The sequence below is a fragment of the Nylanderia fulva genome, unplaced genomic scaffold, assembly GCF_048542155.1.
Source record: "Nylanderia fulva isolate GAGA-0341 unplaced genomic scaffold, ASM4854215v1 Scaffold72, whole genome shotgun sequence".
Lineage (NCBI taxonomy): Eukaryota > Metazoa > Arthropoda > Insecta > Hymenoptera > Formicidae > Nylanderia > Nylanderia fulva.
Window position 1 is genome coordinate 310,049 of NW_028190830.1, and position 21,006 is coordinate 331,054.

The 21,006-nt window shown below is 32.2% G+C and overlaps 2 protein-coding genes across 6 annotated transcripts; both read left to right on the top strand.

Moving 5' to 3' along the window:
• Positions 1–190: 190 nt before the first annotated feature.
• RpS13 (ribosomal protein S13) lies at positions 191–2,050 on the top strand. The gene is made up of 3 exons (XM_029317387.2): positions 191–284; positions 1,038–1,165; positions 1,696–2,050. The coding sequence occupies exons 1-3, from the start codon at positions 262–264 to the stop codon at positions 1,998–2,000; spliced, it is 456 nt and encodes a 151-aa protein (XP_029173220.1). The 5' UTR covers positions 191–261; the 3' UTR covers positions 2,001–2,050.
• Positions 2,051–4,510: 2,460 nt separating this feature from the next.
• On the top strand, positions 4,511–20,849 carry exp (expansion). 5 transcript variants are annotated; one of them, XM_029317389.2, is made up of 9 exons: positions 4,511–4,966; positions 15,557–15,687; positions 16,332–16,489; positions 17,071–17,302; positions 18,430–18,628; positions 18,854–19,092; positions 19,293–19,389; positions 19,891–20,124; positions 20,641–20,849. In XM_029317389.2, exons 2-9 carry the CDS (start codon positions 15,577–15,579, stop codon positions 20,754–20,756), a joined length of 1,386 nt encoding a protein of 461 aa, XP_029173222.1. In that variant the 5' UTR covers positions 4,511–4,966; positions 15,557–15,576; the 3' UTR covers positions 20,757–20,849. The 5 variants fall into 5 exon arrangements, with proteins under 5 accessions (XP_029173222.1, XP_029173226.1, XP_029173223.1 ...); XM_029317393.2 differs by having other exon boundaries at positions 20,654–20,849; XM_029317390.2 differs by lacking the exon at positions 4,511–4,966 and adding an exon at positions 10,056–10,507.
• The last annotated feature ends 157 nt before the right edge of the window (positions 20,850–21,006 follow it).

The window sequence follows — 21,006 nt, forward strand, 5'->3', positions numbered from 1 at the left end:
TTTTTACAATTATTATTTTAAAATATAAGTATAAATATATTATTATTTTAAATTATTATTTTCATTATTTTACATTTTTTTTTTTAACAACCAATAAACGTGTCGAACTGAATATCATTTCGTATATACGACTATGCCAACTATATAAATGCGTTATATATGGCTGAACTTTTAGTTTAGAGGGCGCTGCTGTCTCTTGCCGTCCCTTTTCTCTTTCTTTCCTTGTGGATACATCGTTGCTGTTTGCGAAAATCCCTCAAAATGGGTCGTATGCACTCGCACGGGTAAGCATACGTTTATTTTATCGCAGATATTTATTTGCGATATATATTTTTTTAATTTTCTTGCAATGCTCTCAATTTTTTAACCGCATCCCCGAAACAAGGCACCACGAGGTTTCGGCGACCATGTGTCTCTGCAACTTCATTTTCCATTTTTTTGCCTAAATATTTATTCCTCGATTTATCAACTTTTTTTTACTTGTAATCGTCTAGCATTTAAGTAAATTTGAATTTTTGAGGCACATTTAGCTCGAAATTTCCGGTTTGTAGAATACATAAGCTTTCATGTGTTAGTGTGAGTGTGTATGATAGTGTGTTATGGCGTTAATTTTTTACTACTTGATAGACATAATGCTTAAAAAATTGTGCTTATTAATATAAACACATATATTGAGTTTGAATTATATAGGACATGTTCCGATATTACTGAAAATATATATTACATGTAACGTAAGCTTTTCAGTACTCGCAGTGTATATCGGAACTATAAATTGTGTTTTACATATTGTAAATTCCTTAAGAAATATGATAAATATTCTCAATCTCTATTATTTTTTATTTTTATTTTTTTAAATCTTATTTTTAATGTATTTTTTATGTATTTTATCAATATTAATTTTAATTTTTATTAATATCAATATTAATAAAGAAAGTACTAGTTTAAAAAAATATTAGTTTATTATAACATGGTTACGTTAAAAATATCCGCTGTGTAAATTGAATTAAAGATTATGTATTTATTACTTTTTTTTCTAGAAAGGGTATATCCCAGTCTGCGCTTCCTTATCGACGAAGTGTACCAACCTGGTTGAAATTGACGCCAGAAGATTGCAAAGATCTTATCTACAAATTAGCGAAGAAAGGACATACACCGTCTCAAATTGGTACTATTAATAATATGTTCACATTATTTAGAAAAAAATATATATATATATCTTATTATTTGACAAGATTAATACATGTGAAAGCAAACTACTCAAGAGATGTTTGATTGCACCATTTGATCTCTTTAATAAAAGACATGTTTGTAAGATAATAATTCAGTAAGTGTTTGATATGAGTATGATATAATTTGTCAGTTTATAATAGGTATCCACTGACACTTACAGATTATATAATATAAATAAGATATATATATATATATATCTTATTTTATATATATTATTATTTGACAAGATTAATACATGCAAAAGCGAACTACTCAAGAGATCTTGAATTGTACAATTTGATCTCTTTAATAAAAGACAAATTTGCGAGTTAAAATTTAGTGATGTTCAAGCACCTATATGAGTATAATATAATTTATTAATTCATAATAGGTAATCACTGACACTTACAGATTATACTGAAATAAAATTAAACCATTAAGATGAAGAAAAAAAATAACATTTATGAAGAAAATTTGTATTTGCAGGTGTCATACTCCGTGATTCGCATGGCGTGGCACAAGTGCGATTCCGTACAGGAAATAAGATCCTGCGCATTGTGAAAAGCATCGGCTTAGCTCCAGATCTACCGGAAGATTTGTATTACTTGATTAAGAAGGCAGTCGCTGTGCGCAAACACTTGGAGCGAAATCGTAAAGATAAGGACAGTAAATTTCGTTTGATTCTCGTCGAGTCGAGAATCCATAGGCTGGCACGTTATTACAAAGCGAAGGGATCTCTGCCGCCGAATTGGAAATATGAAAGTTCAACGGCCAGTGCTCTCGTAGCCTGATTTTTATTGTATTTACAATTTATGCTTAAATAAAACTTTGGAAACACTAATCTACTTTCTCATAATCCGTAAGTGTTAATATGTTGATAATTAATATTATATTTATATAAGAAATATATATATATATATAACAGTATAGTATAGAAAATTGATGGAATTTTAATTAAATTATAGAGGAACATTTTTTTTATTTTAAAAATGTGATTAATTATATATAAAGCATTTAATTTGAAAAAAATTGCTAATTTTTTATATACAATATCTGCTTTAAGCAGGAGCTGTATTTAAAAATATATTTAGAGATATTTATCCAAATTTGCTTTAAAAATTGAAAAGGGCGCATTTAACAATGTTTTTACAATTAATATATTTTAATAATGTAATGTGCCAACAAATAAGAAAAAAGTTTTTAGGTTCCTTGATTCTTGCCGCAGCCATGTTAGATTGTGATGTCAGAGGTGAGAAAATACATTATTTTTTAGATAAAAAGATATTTTGATAAAACAATTAAAATTGTGTTTTATCAAAATATCTGTTTATCTAAAAATGGCACGTAAAAATTTTCAACGCGTTTCTCGCCTCTAACATCACAAGATCTAACATATGGCCGCGGCGAATGTCCAGAAGACTTAATTGTCAAAATTTTAACAATTATTAGGATATAATATAGTGAAGAAAAAATATCTTGAACATTTTTTCTTTATACTTAAGAAAATATATAAACAATATAGGATATTTTTCGCACTATATTAGCACTATATAGGATATTTTCGCACTATATTTAATTCAAATGCGACACAATGAAATATGTGTTTCATTATTAATACAATCAAGCAAAATAATCGGCTTGCTAAAAATAAGTAACTAAAAATATTAAGAATCTTTTATCATACATATAATGAGTTGTTATAAGAAATCAAAATCAGAGCTTGACTTATATAACATTTATGAGTTACATATTTTAATAATTTTGCAGAGGAGAAAAAATTAAATTAATTCTCCTCAGTTTAATTATTTATATGTAGAAGCAAAAAAATTTCGAATTCTTTTTTTTCTAAATTAATATTTATATGGCAGCTATCACTGAATGTATTTTTAGCTAAGTGGTAAAAGTAGATGTATTTTTAATCAACGAAATGGACACAAACATATATGTATATACTCCCGCATTCCTGAGATGCCGGACAAAGATCCTCCAACAAAGAGAGCGAGAGTGATATTCCTCGGATTCGTCTTGATGACCTTACGTTTTTCGCAAGTCCAGTTTCGAGCAAGAATTTAATTTATTTGCTGCCACTGCATGCACCTTCATATATGGTACAACAAATTTGCAGCACTAAAGATAGAAAAAGAGAGAGAGAGAGAGAGAGAGTGGCTGTCCAGCATATATGTAAAATTTGTTAATATAATTAGTTTATCGTTGGAATATATAATTTTTGTAAAAATTTTAAAAAAAAATTTAATCAAGATAAAAATTTATTATATAATTATACAATTTTTAAAATTTTAATTACTTATATTTATTAAGATTAAGACTTCCCTGATGATTTTTAGAATATTCATGAATTATTAATTTTAAAAGAGATTTTTCAAGACAATTCAAGATAAAAATTTATTATAATTATACAATTTTTTGATAATTATTTCTGTATTTTGATCATTTATATTTATTTAGATTTTTTTGACGATTTATTTATTTAGTAAGACTCCTGATGATTTTAAGATATCTATTACTTATATTTGTTACTATTTATTATATTTAATGTTATTTATTATTTTTTATTATTTATATATTAATTATTAATGCAATTTATACATATAATTTAATTTATTATAATTATACAAATTTTTGATAATTATGTTTTATTTTGATCATTTATTTTGATTCTCTGATGATTTATTTATTTAATAAGACTCCCGATAGAGAGAGAGAGAGAGAGAGAGAGAGAGAGAGAGAGGTTTTAGATATTTCTTAATTATATTTAATGTCATTTATTATTTTTTATTATTTATATATTAATTAATGCAATTGACACAAATTTAATTTATTATTTATTTTGATTATTTATATTGATTTTCTGATGATTTATTTATTTAATAAGACTCGATGATTTTAAGATATCTATTAATTTTATTATTCAGTGCCATTTATTATTTTTTATTATGTATATTATTGCAAAAGAAATTTATACATATAATTTATATAAAATATTCATTATACATATTTATTTCCCAGCAGCTTTGTATCCGTTTCCTTTCCTCGTTAAACGGCTCGGGAGTTTGCTAAATAAAGGACGGAGAGAGAGTCGGCGAGAGGAGAGGAAGACGAAGACGGAGATAAGGAGAGGCGAGGTCCGCACCAGAAGACACCGAGGGGGACAGTTCAGTGGCCCCTCGTCCTCTTCCCTCCTGCGCGCCGCGCCTTCCAGCAAAGGCCACCAGCTCCTTGTCCTATTTTTGACGTCATCAGCGCGGTGAAGGTAGACAGCAGGGGGTGGCGCGCGCATGCGCTCGCGCTCGCGCGCGCGCTCTGCTCAAGATGGTGAACGTCCTGCTCGAACTCTCACTCGCCGCGGTACCAGGCAAGGTCCGGCCGCGACGGTCCAGCAGTGAACGGCAAACGTTCCCGCGAAGAGGATCTCATTCTTTATCGCAGGTTCAGCTGTCAACGGATGCGCGCAGTCGTCTTCGAAGATCATCATCGTCGAAAGTGTCGCCGATGATAGTGTCCGAGTGTCGAATTTTATTATTTCGGACCGAGAGTTGACAGATACACCGTACAGTTGACCACCGCGACTTTCGCCGATTATGGATAGGAGAGAGTCGCGGTGACGAGCAGCGCGAGTGCGTGTCTTACCTCGAGTTTTTATTTGTGAACCATATATATATATATATATATATTGGAAGAAGAAGACGAAGACAACCCCCACGTGCCAGGTTCACCAGGTGCTTGTGACATCCAAGAGGTATGTATAGAGGTAAATTTATGGGAAACGTGAGCAAACATATGGCGACTGACAGCAGAGAGAGAGAAAGGGAGTTCTCTGACGGGGACGCGGCGACCTCGCTATGCAACGCGGGGGTGGTAGCTCCTTCCCTCCCTCCTCCCTTTCAAGTGGAATGCGATCGCGATTTCCGCGAAGATCGAAAATAAGTATTAAATTATTGGGAATGTGAGATATGTGTACAGGGTGTCTTCCATTTTAACTTTTGCATTGAGATTTTTCGAAAACTACGACTTTCATGTCTTTATATATTCATGTGGAGACTTTGAGATATTTTTTATATTTTGACGTCATTATTTTTTTTTTAAATGGAATTACATATAATTTTCTTACATAAATCGATTTCTCATAATGTTTAGAATGATCGAGAAATAAATGGTTTACGAGATGCTTCATCCTGACAGATTAAAATTATTGAGATAAGATTATATGGAATAAAATATAAAATCTCACAAATTTATTTTTATTTCATTATTTCACTTTAACAATTTTTTATGCTAAATGTTACGAGGAATCGATTTATGGAAGAAAATTATGGTGGTTTTGTTTAAAAAAATAATTATTTTTTCGAAATCTTAAAAAAGACGATGCTATGACAAGTCTCCTTCAAAGTCCTCTAACTTTTGTACGGAATATTTTTCGACGGAAGCCTTGGTTTTCGAGAAATCTCAAAAGTTAAAATGGGACACCCTGTATATATATATAAATACAAATGTGGACAAATTATATATCACGTAAAAATAGGATGAATGATAAAAGTACCATTTCTCGGTGACAGTGAACATCATCGAACTCGCCGCGAGCGAATGTGCGACATTTACTTACATTCCTAGTAAAAAGACGCGAAGAAGGAGAACCGAGGGAGCGAGCGAGCAGACGTGAAAGTGAGTTTTGTTCGCGCGCTGCCTGAACGGGCTTGATACAGTTCGCGAAGTCATCATCTATTGAACCAGAAGTCGCCCGAAGACAAAGTCTCTGTTCAAAGACCTTTAACAACTTTGTATTACGTTTTTTCTTCTTTCTTTTTACATGGGATAAAAAGTTCTTCATGGCTGCACTGGTGAACTAGTGCACACTGTATGCAGTAAGTTAGAATGAAACAAAATATATTTGTCTTACTTTAACTTGTTGAACCAGCGCAGTTCACTAGTGCACACTAGTACAATAAGTCACCAGTGCAGCAATAAAGGGTTCGTTCTTCATTGCTGCACTGATGAACTAGTGCAATAAGTTAGAGTGAAACAGAATATATTTATCTTGCTTTAACTTATTGCACCAGTGTGCACTTGTTCACCAGTGCAGTAATAAAGAACAAATCTAAATAATCGTTCACTAGTTCATCAATGTAGCAATGGAGAACAAACCCTTTGATGGACTAGTGAACGATTGTTTGGGTTTGTATTTTCGGTTTGTTTTTTATTGCTACACAGGTGAACTAATGCAGTAAGTTAGAGTCAGAATATATTTGTCTTACCTTAACTTATTGTACCAGAGTACACTAGTTCACCAGTGCAGCAATAAAGAATAAATCCAATAAACAAACCTAAACAATTGTTCACCAATCTATCAATGCAATAATGGAGAACAAACCCTTTGGATTCGACACACGCTGCGTTTGAAGGTTGGTTTCTCTCTCTCTCTCTTTCCTCGCAATTTGTTACGAGTGCCGAGCTTGTCGGTCGGGAAAGCGGCCTCGCTAACTTTTCGCGAGCGCGAGCCGCGAAATTTCTGCCGGTAGTATCGTTTTCGTGCGAGAGCGTATAGCGTTTCGCGATGCGATGTCGTAACATCCCCCCCTTTTCCCGCCGCGTTTCTTGTTGTTCGCCTTTTCTCTTTCGGTAATCGTGCCGCTCGAGGGGGAGAGAGAGCTCTGGGCGACGATCATTGATCCTAAATTAAATTCTAATACGTCGCACACTTCGAGACATTAAGTTTAATTTTATTGATATTCCAGACCTAATAGCTCTTGTAAGATGTAGACTTTAGCTGGTAAATATCAGCTAGAATTTAATTACCAATGTAATTTTAATGATATCCTGATATCTCTTAATTTCGTCGATAGAAGAAAAAAAACGGAACAGAGAAAAACAATCAAATTTATAAAATGGTATATGTTGTATGTTTTAATATTTTCGAGTGGCATAAAAATAGATCCGATCATGGAGGAATCCCGAGGCGAAAATGGATATAGGCGGAGAGCGAAACCGGTATAATTTCGCTGAGGTCACGCGTTTTAGATGGAACCAATAATGATCATATCTTATATATATCCACGAGTGAGCAAAACGCGATAAAATGTGCTTCGAATTTTTTTTCCCGTATAGTTATATCACGCATGGATATTTAATAAGTCTGATGCCAGGTTCTAGGCTGGCTCAAACATCCAGCTAACTACAAGAGTAAGAAGATACAATGGATCACCATGATTTAGGTGTCTTGAAGGGGATTGCAATAGTATCACTCACTATAATCATACTATTACCATTACTACAACACAGAGGAATTAAAAGCGGATTGAAAGTACCTGAATAAGACCTATCGCGCAATATAAAAGTATAGACAATAGGAGCAGCAAATAGGAAATATCCATCAATTGGGGCAAAGAATAATAATATCTACTCCACCAATAGATATTTATTTTTTGCTCCTATTGATAGAATAGTATATCTACTCAATAGGAACAAGAAATAGAAAATATCTACTAATAAGGGAATAGCAGCAGAGAATAACATTTTCTATTGCTTGTACTTTTTATTATGGGACAAATTCGTATCAAACAGTTCTGAATTGTCACCTTCTAAATCTTTAACCTTCAATCTTCAATGTTTAGTCTAATAGGACTTAATACTTGAAATTTATCTCGCCGATATTAGTATACCGATTTCGAGTTTTGCGTCGCGCCACGTCGATGATTGCGAGATTGACTTTCGCGCAAGTTGAGTTCGCCCGCTCGCTTCCGCGGATTCCTTGCTTTCTATCGAAGCCGCGCCGAAGAAACACGCTAGCTATAAACGCGGCTGTGAACCCGCCTTCACGCTCGACGTATCCCTCGGTCGCTGGATGTTTACCCCGTTCGACGGCAGCACCACGGACCATGCTTGCAATTTCTTTTCTCGTTCGGCCCCGGCTGACTATATAGGCCAAGGAAACGACTCGGCGAACGTGCGTCCGCTCGTTTTTTATCGGATCGTCCAATTCAAATTTCTGGACGATCAAGAGACGATAAAGAGTTTAATGCAGGATTTTAAACCGCTTCGAGACCTGATTAATGACGTTAGGATCATCAAAAGTTCCCTCTCGCATATTAAAATATATTTTCAGTTTATAGATGTTAGAATTTTATATTCAACAGGAAATGGGCTATTAATTATAATTTCAATTTAATCGAATCTATATTAAAGCAGAGAATTTCTTTTTTCTTTACAATGTTATTAGAAATGTTTACATAGACAAATATTTCCAAAAAATATCATTTGTAGATAGACATCAGATAGAAAATTGGGAAGGATTTTATCATCATTTAAAAACTTCGTGATCGATCATGATCATGAATATATTAGAAACTATTCGTCGTTCATCAACATACAATTAAAAACAGCAAAAGAATCTCATTATATACGAATGAATGATTTCATGGGTTTTCCCCCAAGTCAGAAAGTCTCGCAAGAAAGTATTATAGTCACGGATGATCGGGTGTGTTGCTTTTCACTGTAGGACGGTGAAAGGAAACAAATAATCTCCTTTATTGATAAGTCTAATTCCGATCAGTTTATCACTATATATACACAAATTAAATAGTAATATTGAGAATCCTATTGGCTCGCAGATTTATGGGCGATAAATCGTGAATATATAGATCATCCTCACGTTTTTGATCCTGATAATTGCCAAATCGCGCGCTTTTGCTCAAATTGCAATTTTTTTAATGCGTAAAAGAGTATCTCGCGATGGGCTCCGTCGCATCGCGGGGTTATCCCTGCAAAAGGGTGTGTGTGCGTAAATGCTTGACCGCGCCGGGGCCGAGTATAACCAGTTCCCTTCCACCGCTTGAAATCTCGCTGTTGCACTCATCGAAGTCACTTGGCGAGTTGACTGAGACTTTGCGAAAGAGCGAGGAGGGAGAGAGAGAAAGAGAAAGGAGCGCGAAAGCGATACGGGCATGAGCAAGAGAGAGAAAAAGAGAATGAGCAAATGTGCGAACGAGGAGTAGGCAGTGCGTGGTGGAATGGCGAATGGAAGAGAGGAGAGAGAGAGACGAATCTGGAAATTATCAAAGAAAGAGGAAAATAACAGGGTGGGTGTGTGAGCGAATTAAAGTGACAAAGGACTCCATTTGTTTTCGCGATTGGAGAAGGGATCTGAAAAAGATAAGACACGTTAGGCAAAAGAGACGATTAAGGAAACTAGGCTTTAACCAGATGTTAAATAGCGGGGGCAGAGAAAGCGTGTCGCCCATAGGTGATAGAAAATTAATAGATACATAAAGACCGAAGCTATAAACGAGGAAGTGTGATAGACGAATGAAGGAGATATAATTTATATTAGTGAAGAATATAGTGTGCAATAAAGACGAAGAGATATATGAAGACAGTGTAGTGAAAAGCGAAAGGAATCGTGATTAAAAAGCAAGGAAATTATCATAAAAAGAGTGCAAAAATTCGCAACAGGGAGATGAAGAGATGACGTGAAGACAACAGCTTGCAAAAAGAATGAAGAAAACTGAAGAAATGAAGAAACAAGAGAATCCCTTAAGGATTGGTAGAAGAAAAGCCTCTCTAGAAAGAGAATAGACCTCATGCTGTCTGCAACAAAGACAGAGGGACGCGTAGAAGATAGAAACCGAAGAGTGAAGAGAAACGAGAGAATGAGAGAGACACGTATAAAATATTCGAGAAAAAAGACAAAAAGGGGAGAAAGAGCGTGCGAATGTTAGGTATGTGTGTATCTCGTACGAGTATATACATAAACCTATACTACGTCGAGAGAGTGAGCCACACCGCCGATCTCTCGTATCAAAGGTGGGGGTCTCTCTCGGTGTTACACTCCGCAGCCAGGCCATGCTAGACGCCGCCGCCGCCGCTCGTACACAACAGCCTTCGCATTCTTCGGAGAAGTGAAAGCAGTTTCAGGGAAATTCTGGTGGCGGCTGGGCGTTCGTTCGCCACAAGGCAAGAATCGGTCGTGTGACGTTTCTTTCGCCTTAGTTGCATACAGTGATACCACACTATATAGTAGAGGAAATCTTAATCTCGGGGGAAGAGACCCCTTTCTCTTCCTTTTATCGGGTTCACCCGAAGCATACTAATCGGGCTTGTTATGAAATCCTTGCCCTAAGGAGACGTGTATATATCTACGTGTGTGTGCATAAGCGCGAGAAGCAGATGGCGAGCTCGGGCGCAATTCTGTGCCCCGCGGTGAGATAATGGACAGGCGTCATGAGGCACCTACTACGTGGAGAACGTTGCGAAATCATCGTCGAAGGAGAATAGAAAAGCGCTGCTCGTGAGTCAGAGAGATTTCATTTGGGTTCTATTCTTTCTCTCTCTCTCTCTCTTTCTCTGTCCGGAAATATAGGTATACCTTCAATTCTTTTTCCCCGAGTATGTAAGGGAGAACACATCTCTTATACTCTCTTTCGTAAATTCGAAGAGGGGGAGTTTCTTTCGCCGTCGCCGTCGTGAAGAACGTTCGGTTGTTACGTAAATGTTGCATCATTACGCCAATTATTTCTTCTTATCTTCGATATTGCTGCAAGAAATGCTGTACTACCTTTTACAATTCTGGTACTCTCTCTCTCTCTCTCTCTCTCTCTCTCTCTCTCTCTCTCTCTCTCTCTCTCTCTCTCTCTTCTCTCTCTCTCTCTCTTTCTAGCGATTATCCGAGTTTTGTCCGATAATTAAGATCTCAATTCGCCTAGAATAGACGGATCATCATTTCTACTCTCTCTCTCTAAATTTCAAGATACATATATAATTTTAAATGAATATTTTATGTATGTATTCGTTAGAAGACTCGCTAAAAGCGAAAAGATTTGCTAAAATGTTAATATCCAAGGAGAAGATTTATCTTCCTTTTATTTCCTAAATTATCGTTCAAACTCTCTTGCGTCGACTAGCTTGTTAGCCGAAGTCGAATTAATTAGCCTGATTTTTAAAATCAAAATCATCAGAAAGCAGGAAAGGGGAAAGTTCTTATACCGTTAATAATATAATCCAAGTGCAACTTCTTACAAATCTGACGATTAACACTTCTCCTCTGCCACTTTATTTCGCGCGTTGACGTTTCTTTTTTGTTCCTTCTTCTGCCGATTTTTTGTCACGCGTCCTTTCCCGATGAGACCATCGAGCGATCGTCAACCTTGACGCGTGAAATTCCACAGGTTCGTGTTGTGAGCCAGGTGATCGGAATTTCGATCTCGCGACACAGAGGCGCTTTCGGGGATTCGATCACGGAGACATCGACGCGTGCAGCAACTACTTAAACGATATTACGGTACCTCGGTCGCACCTCGAACCATACGAGGCTCTGTTTCGCGTTGAACGCTTCCAAGTAACGATTAAATAGCGGTACACGGTTTGACTTACATCAGGAGGAGTCAACGTGTCGGGACCCGGGGTGAGACAGTCTCGATCGTTTCATTGTCGCGAATATGTCGGGAATAATCCGTGGTATATCTGGAACTGATATGTGCAACGCGAAGTATAGTTGAGTTACTCTTCATCATTATTATTCTTTATTGTAAAGAAGACGAAGAGTCATTTACGTAAAATGTATCAAAATCGAAGAGCTCATTTTTTCAATATTTTAAGTTCTTATTTTTTTATATATTAGACTAATTTGTCTAATAATATCCACATGATATATAAAAAAATAAGAATCTAAAATATTTAAAAAATGAACTTCGGACGTCATTAAACGAAAATGATGTCATTTTGACGTTTAATGACGTTAGTTTACTACCTGGGGGAAGTTACGCACCAAACTCTCTAAAAGAAATTACTTTATATAAAAATTAGCAGACCACCTGTTAATGGTAGATTCCTGGGAGATGATTTTTTCTGAGCGAAAATATTGAGAGAAGCCATCATTTTTTTGCATATTCCTAATATTTGCCATCATGTACCTTTATAATTAATTATAAGCCTTAAATTAAAATTCTATTAAAATAAACTCTACTTAAAATTAATTGAAAAATATGATTTTGTTAATATTTTAAGTTTGTGCAAAAACCTTTTATTTTTTTAATTGCTTATAACTCGAAAATTATATTGATGCCTCGACATTTTTGCTAAGGAAAAATCGTCTGCAAATAACCTGAGAAATCTTCCATTGACAAGTGATTCGTTAATTCTGGGTCATCCTGTATATATGTATAATAAAACAAATATTTTTTACAAAATTGTATAGGTATATAGATTTTAATTTAAAAAATTTTTTTATGCATACAATATATATATATATATATATATATATATATATATAGTTTTTGTAAAAAATATTTTTTTGTTGATTAAAATCTAAATTAAATCAAAAAGCTTATTTGCAATTGCATATTGAAAAAAAAATATATTTTTGTTGTAATTGAAAAAAAATTCTTATAATATATATTAAATATATTATTTATATAATGTAATTATATATATTTGTACAAAAACTATTATTTAACTATATCGTATGTGTATATATTTAGCTTTCTAGAGTTTAGAAATTGAAAAAGAAAATAAAAATACAGTTTAAAACATGTACATATATATATATATACTAAAAAATGAAAAATGTTATACTGACGAATATCTCTCTCGAAAACAACTTGCCGTCCATTTTTTTTCCTCATCGATATACCTACAGCTATAAAATATAGAACATTCCGCGCGAAAGAGTAGCCGCGCGTGAAAGCCAATTCGGATGCCAAGTCGTAGTAGAGCCAGGCGATACCGATGCGTTTAATAACAACACTTTCACGAAGTTCGCGGTAAATCAAGCGTTGCCGCGCTCCACCTGCGGTGCTATCGCTCCGCTGAATCTAATTTGTCCGCTTTCGCGTAATTTTGTTTTTTGCATTCGAGGGAGTGGCAAGCGCGCTCGCGTTTCCTCGAGTTTTTCCGAGCGGGAGAGTTTACGGCGATACAATTTCCGATATTAATTAGAACGAAGAAAACGCGCGCGCATATAGCGCGGTTTCGTAAGTCGTGCACCGTTCTCTTGATTATTGCTTGAAAATCGCGAATGTCAAAATCGTCGAGATTTTGCAATGTCTTGCCAAATAAAAAATGTCGATATACAAGCGCGAATTCTTTTCGCGGGAACAATTAACCGTCAATCAAGATTCGAAACAATTCTTGACACCGTCTATATAGACGTTGATTATAGCGATACCGATTTTTATCGCAAATATAGAAAAATATAAATTTTATATATTATATATATTATATAATTAATATATTATATATTATAAATTCTTATAATATATATTAAATATATTATTTATATAATGTAATTATATATATATTTGTATATATAATAATATATTATTATATTATATGGAATATCCTACAGCCATACGACATTTAATGACGTCAGTTTGCTATACTTGGGGTACATATTATATATAATATATACTTAATAATATATTAGATATAAAATAATAATCTAAAAATATTTCATAAATATTATGAAATATATTAAATATATATTATAAAAATATATTTAAATAAAATAAATGAATATTATATAAAAAATAAATATATGAAAATATATATAAGATATATATTTTATATTATATATTTAAATGCAAGGCTAAATGATATAGACGATGTAATTTTTACAATAATGTGCAAGAATGACGCACCATGTGTGTTTGCATGTAATATATGTGACTTGAGAAAATTATTTTTTCCTTTTCGAAATATATATTGTATAAATACCGCGATAAAATATAGGATGTCCGTTGCGGAAGAATGTACACGGCGGAGAAAATAGTGAAATGGCGCGTGTATTTTCTGCGATTCTGCGAGGAGACTCAGCTGAAATGACATCACGTCACGTCGCGAAGCCGGATTTAAGTTCCCGCCCACTGTCATGTGCGTGCCGCGGATTACGTTATGAGCGAAACCGCGCAAATATGTCCCGTAAATCGCGTCGGCCATTTTTTTTCACCCTCGCGGGAACTCGAAGGATATCGTCCTTTGCGCTATTCATGCGGCGAGAATGAGTCGGAATATAGCAGAAACTTCGCGTGTTGAATTTTCAAGCTTGCTCAGGACATCCGATGAGTGTCCTTTTTAGTTTTAAAACGTTTCTACGCATTCCTCTGCGGAATATTCGCGAGAAAAATGAGAAAATTATGAGAGACGCGATGTCGCGAATAACGAGAAAGAACGAAGTGTACTTGTCGAATAGTAATGTCCTTCTTTCCTTCCTTCATGATTCAAAATTCTCTCTTTATATATATGTGCATATATAAAACTTTTGTATAAAACATTTTTTGATGGGAACCTTGGTTCCCGAGAAATTTCAATCCGAAATTTTGAATGGGACACCCTGTATATACAGACGAATATTTCGAAAATATACAATTTTATGAAAACACTTTTTAAATATATAAAAAATAAATATGTAAATATATAAAAATAAAAAATAAATATATATTTCAAAAACTTTATATAATCTTAGAGGGGGGCGTACAATGGTGACCTTGGTTTGATCTTTATTAGAAACTTTTTTTTTTGTAAAATTGCATTTATTTTTTAAATATTTTTCTGTTAAGAAAAACCTCATTTTATATTATGAAGCATTCCATATCAAATCAATGATCCTTTTCCTTGATCATTTTTTATTTGTTTCATTTTTTTTATGTTTTTGTATCTATTGAAAGTTGCTTTTATGAATTAATTTTAGATTTTTATCTCTCTTGATTTTCAAGTTATAAAAAGAAAATTGATTTCGAAAATCTATAACTTGAAAAAAATAAAAATATCATTAAAATAGTTGTCATTTTTCGTCTTTAAACGTATTTTTCAGAAAAAAATATTGAAAACAAAATTTTTGAGCCACTAACGAAGAGGGAATTCAAATATTTTCGATTTTTTAAGACTATTTTTAAAACATTTTTTCAATAATCCTCTCTTTGGAATTTTACACTATTCCGATTAAAAAAATAAATATTTAAAAGCCAGGAGAGAAGAAAATTCCAATATTTAAAAAAATTAAAAGTATTGGAATTTTCTTTCTCCCTGACTTTTTAAAACTTTGAAATGAGTGTCTATTAATTTGTGATTAATACTTATTTTTTAAATCAGAATAGCCCCATATATGTATGTATATTGTGCAAGTGAGAGGAAGAGATTTATTTGTGTGCTTTCACAAAAATAATGGCAACTTTGATATGTATAATAGATATAATTATCTACATATGATTCTTATTATTCAGCCATACGTCGAGATTCTTTTCTTTTGAAAATTTCTACTAAATTAGAGTAGAAATTTTCTTCGACGATAAACGTTTGAAAAAAATCATGATAAAGATTGTTTTCTCTTCATGTCTGCTTTCAGATTGAATACCAGGTCACAAAATGGTATCGAGGCGGAAGATACTTTCGCGCTCGCGGGATAATCTCGTGGAATCGCAATACGAGGAACAAGACGAAGAGGATGTATGGTATAATTTGGATAAATTGTACAAGGTGAATTTTCAATCTATACATATATAATTATCAGAGTTAATTAGCTAAAAGTTAAAGAAAAAGTTAAAAAATTAATAACTTTTAACTTACAATTAGCTTAGTTAATTTACAATGTATTAATTTTTAACTATTTTTGACCTTAAACTTATTCATTTTTTCCTAAGTTAAATTTTTTATCTCCGAATACTATTATTGGTTTTTTTTTATAATAAGTTATAAACGTATCATTTTTAAATTAAAGTATTATATATATTAACTTTTATGTTCATTTGTCATCAATTGTAATTACCAAAAAATTATTTCTATATAAAAATAAAAATTTCTTTCTTATTTGATATTATAAATTTTAAAGGAATTAACAAACAAAATTCTAATTTAATATAAATAATATTTTTAAAAATTAACTTTTGATTTAATTTTAGTTAATTTAATCTTAACTCAACTAAATTAATTTTATAAGCAACTAACTTTAATTTAACTTGGTTTAAAAAAATCATTAACTTATTTAATCCTAATCTGTATAAGTTTTTATTTAAAGCAAATAGATTAAAATAATCATATGGGAATAAAATCATGCTTAGCGACGAGAGGTTCGCTAAATAATAATGAATTGGTTGATTAACTACGACCTTTTATATTCGTAGGATCATATACAGGAGGTCTTAGATAAATGGAATCAAATAGATGACGAAATTTGGGCGAAAGTCATCGTCTTCGAGAGAAATAGACGTGTTGCGAAAGCGTATGCCAGAGCACCTGTTCTCACGATAAATGGCTCGAATGACGGATTCGATGGATTTAGGTAATGCAATATAATTAAAAAAAAAAAAGAAAACAAAGTCATTTTTTAAAATTTTATATCATTTCGTAAAATAAGTATATGCACTTCGAAAGTGTTTCTCGAAAGTCAGACATTTTTACCAGTCTATTTTAAATTGCGGAATTTCGCAAAGTTCATGAATAGTTGATGTAAATACTTTCTACTATTAATTTTTTTTTTTGCATAAAGATAAAGCAACACATCGAACGCGATACATATGTTAAAAAATGTATATTTAAAATCGTACAGATTATTCTTCCGGTATATATTAATTTAAATTACATATTAAATATATTAAATATAAAATAATTTGATATAGATATAATATTTAATTTTAATTTATTAATAATATAATTATTAATATATATTAAATTATATATTATTGAATACATATTATTGTATATATTACTTATATATAATATATATTATCAATATTAATATACTATAATATATTAAAAATATATATTATTATAATATATTAATATATAATAAAATAATTATATATTATTAATTTAATTTTAATTTAATATAGATATAACATTAGATTATTTTGATATTTATAGGATAGGACTTTGCGGATTTGACAATCCTATGCGGGATCCGAAAACGGAGGAGGCGAAACGTCACATAAATCAGGGAGTCAAAATAAAGATGGACGAGCAGGGCAACATACTCATCAAGAGATTATGTAAGAACAACGTGTACGTCAAGTCGACGAATCAAGAGGACAACGCAATCGGTCCGGAGATCATACGTAATTCGCAGGGCGCGCTCGAACACGAAAAACCCGGAAAGGTGCGGGAGAGACTTAATGAATTTCACGGTTTTTGAACCATCTGTTCATGTGTGTGTGTGTGTTGGATTTCCTTCGTGAAATATTTATCGGCGAAAGCAATCGAAATGGGTCAATCTTGCGCGCAAGGTGGGGTTTTAACTCTGCCTGCCTACTTCTCTCAATTAAAAAAAAAGAAAAAGAAATAATAAATAAGAAGCATTTTCCTTGTACAACACTCGGCCTTGGTGTTGGTTTTATCATAAATATTTGTGCGAGTGCACGTTGATAGAGAAACTATCGCCTTTCTAATTAAAATTGCAAACCTCGAGCAACCGAAGCGTATAATAAGAGGCGTTTAAATCTCTTTAGCGTCAGGAAATTATATACCACACATACTTGGTACGAAAGGAGAGCGAAAAGTTCCACTGCTTAGCACTATCCAAAGCAAACAATCATTCTTCCTTATATGTATGGAATATCCTATTTTACTTTCGCATTGAGATTTCTCCAAAATCAAAGCTTCGAAAAATTCTTCATACGTAAACTTATAAGATTTAGAGAATTTAAAATTTTGAAATTATTATTACTTTTTTAAACGAAACCACCATAATTTTCTTATATAAATCGATTTCTCGTAAAAGAAATAATTATTTTTAAAAAGAAGTATATAGTTGCAATTTTTTTAATTATAAGAATATGTTTTTCACCAATTGATTAATTTATCTCATTGTGCTATATAGAAAATTATTAAGGGAAGATTATTGAAAAATTAATATATTACGAGATATTTCATAGTTTTTGTCAGAATAAAACATAAAATATCTTGTGAACCATGAATTTTTCGACTATCCCACTTTAGCAATTTTTTACTTGAAATCTTAAAAATATCCACTTAGAATCTCCCTCAAAACAACTTTTGTATACGAAACATTTTTCGACGGAAGCTTTGGTTTTTGAAAAATCTATAATTATAATAAGAATCTTTATTCTTTCGTTCATTTTTTAATAGATAATAATAAATACCTTTCTGTTTGTTTTAATCTCTCTTCCTACTTCTACTAAAATATTAATGCCATAAAAGGGACGCAACTGCGCTTACCCCTTAATATTGTGAAACACTAGGTGACGTCATTATTTCTCGTTTCAGCTGTTCGACATGAATAAATTCCAAACGAATCTATCGCGGGAAACGCGAAGGGCTTATCCGGACAGACGGCGATTGGAGATGCAGTGCCTGAGCGCCATTATATTTGTAAGAACGGAGATGGATTTACTTCAATGTCCCGTATGGGTACTCATCGTCAACGTGGTCGGACTGGATATGCTCAAGTCGAAGCTGCCGCCAGGTGAGAAAGCATGCACGACATACATTAAATGTAAAATATATATGAGGAAGTCTATTTCCTGGAAAAACAGAGGATTGTCAGAAATTTTTTTATCATTTATATTTTATTGTCAGAAATTTAGATTATTATAATTATTTGTTATATTTTATTATTTGTTGTATTAATTATTATTATTATTATTTTATTATATATATTATATTTATTGAATTATTTGTTACATTTTAGTTTTAGCACTACAAAGGCCGGTAGATATAAAGAATAGACCTAGAATACCAATCCCCGACGAAGATCCTTATAGCGTGGCCGGCGTGTCGTCGTCCGTAGGACCTAGCGAATTAATGCCGCATGACAGAGAGTCGCGAGAGCAAATCTATATGCAATCGACGAGCTATCAACATCGACGCGCCGAGAGACCGCCGAAGTTGCCCCCTCGAGAAAATCTCTACGGCCACGGTATCCCGAAGGTAAATTATTAACCATTTTTTTAATTTTTATGTTATTAAACATTTTTTTTAAATGTAAACAAATTTTTTTAAATTATTAAAAATGAATGTAAGAATGTAAAAATTAAATAAAAGAAATGTTAAAGTTATTACTATGTCGTTATATATTGAAAAATAGCATACAAATTGAAAAAAAGTATATCTTTCTGTGATTATTGTAGCCTGATTACGACGATATAGAAGATGACTATACCAGAGCGATGAAGCACCCTATGAACGAGGAGAAGCGAAGTAAACACGACGACAGGAAAAAATACGGTGAGAAATAATGCTTGGTACATGTTTATAATATGTATTTAAATATACGAAAGATACATTTAAATATATATTAAATGTTTAATATATATTTAATTGAATATATATTATTAATATATATTTTAAATTTATATTTAAATATGTATATATTTTTTCAAGTTAATATTATCTCTAACAGTAGTAAAGAAAATAGCTTGTAACATTTTATGTGGAACCTGTATATATATATATATATATATCCTATAAAATATATTTTATAAAATATATTTTATAGGATATATATTTTTTTTATGTTATATCTTATATTTATATTTTATATTTATATTTTATATTATAAAATTTCATCTATAGAAATTATACGTAAAATCTATAAGTTTTTCCTGGAAAAAACATTTGTCTTTAAAAAATAATATTGATTATATTACCATGAATCTGATCTCTAATATGCATTTAATTTCTTAAATTTCATCACGTAATATAAATTGCGGCCAATATAATTTTCAGATGACCCATATTATTGTGGTTTACGAGCTCGTGTGCCCAATTTCGTTAAAATGGCGAGGAACGGTCACAGTAAGATAGGTCCTCTGCCTCCTCGAGGACACTCCAGGACACAGCCGGCTCCGTCTTACGCGGGAACTGCATACGCTAGTAGTCAATCTTCTCAGATATACGGGCATTTGCCCGCCCATCGACCACCCATTATGTATCATGCAAGAAGTTTCGAAAGCGGACTTGGTAAGGCGAATAATTGACCCATAATCATATTCGCTGCATTATGTTTACATTCTAGAAATTATAAATTAAAGTAGCAAACTTCCGTTTTATTGTGTACAACTGTGTGTACTTGTAAGAGATTTTATTTTATTATCATGTGGATTTTATATATCTTTTTTAAGATGTGTTTGTAAAAATATTAATATTGTATATTAAAATTGTATTATATATTATTTTATTATACTATATATTATAATAATGTATAAATATATTTTATATAAATTAAATTTATATAATATAAATAATAATTATAATTATTATAAATTAATAATTATTACAATATATATAATATATATATATAATTAGAATTTATAATAATTATAATTATAATATTATATATTAATTATATTATGATAATGTTATATTTATATATAATATAATATATGTATATTCTATATATGTGTATATTAAATATCGCTTTAGATTAGGTTGCTTTGTGATGACATTTCTTGGCAATAATTGCTACTACACTTTCAGATTCGGACAATAGGAACGAGTCACCGTATAATCACATATACGGAAGGTTACCGATCCCGACGAGAGGCGTAATACCTCCAACACCGCGTGCTATGTATATTGGAGAGTGGGATTAGATATAAATGAAATATCTCGGCGTTTGTACTTATAAACTCTCTGTATATTGTTAATACATCACATAAATACTCATATTTTTATGCTAGCATCTATGCGTGTGTTTATTATTTTTTACTCCTATATAAAAAATTGTCAAACTCGGCATATATGAGCAGGGAAACAAATGGAGAACCCTAAGGGTAAATTTATTATTATTTATATAAAATATATTTTTATACACGTTAATATATAGTTCAGAATTTTGATAAT

Coding starts and splice junctions, on each gene's coding strand:
- RpS13 (XM_029317387.2), top strand. CDS start 262: ATGGGTCGTATGCACTCGCACGG. Junction 285..1,037: donor GGTCGTATGCACTCGCACGG/GTAAGCATACGT, acceptor TTTTTTTTCTAG/AAAGGGTATATCCCAGTCTG. Junction 1,166..1,695: donor ACATACACCGTCTCAAATTG/GTACTATTAATA, acceptor TTGTATTTGCAG/GTGTCATACTCCGTGATTCG.
- exp (XM_029317389.2), top strand. CDS start 15,577: ATGGTATCGAGGCGGAAGATACTTTCGCGCTCGCGGGATAATCTCGTG. Junction 19,093..19,292: donor ACGGCCACGGTATCCCGAAG/GTAAATTATTAA, acceptor TGATTATTGTAG/CCTGATTACGACGATATAGA. Junction 20,125..20,640: donor AAGTTTCGAAAGCGGACTTG/GTAAGGCGAATA, acceptor CTACACTTTCAG/ATTCGGACAATAGGAACGAG.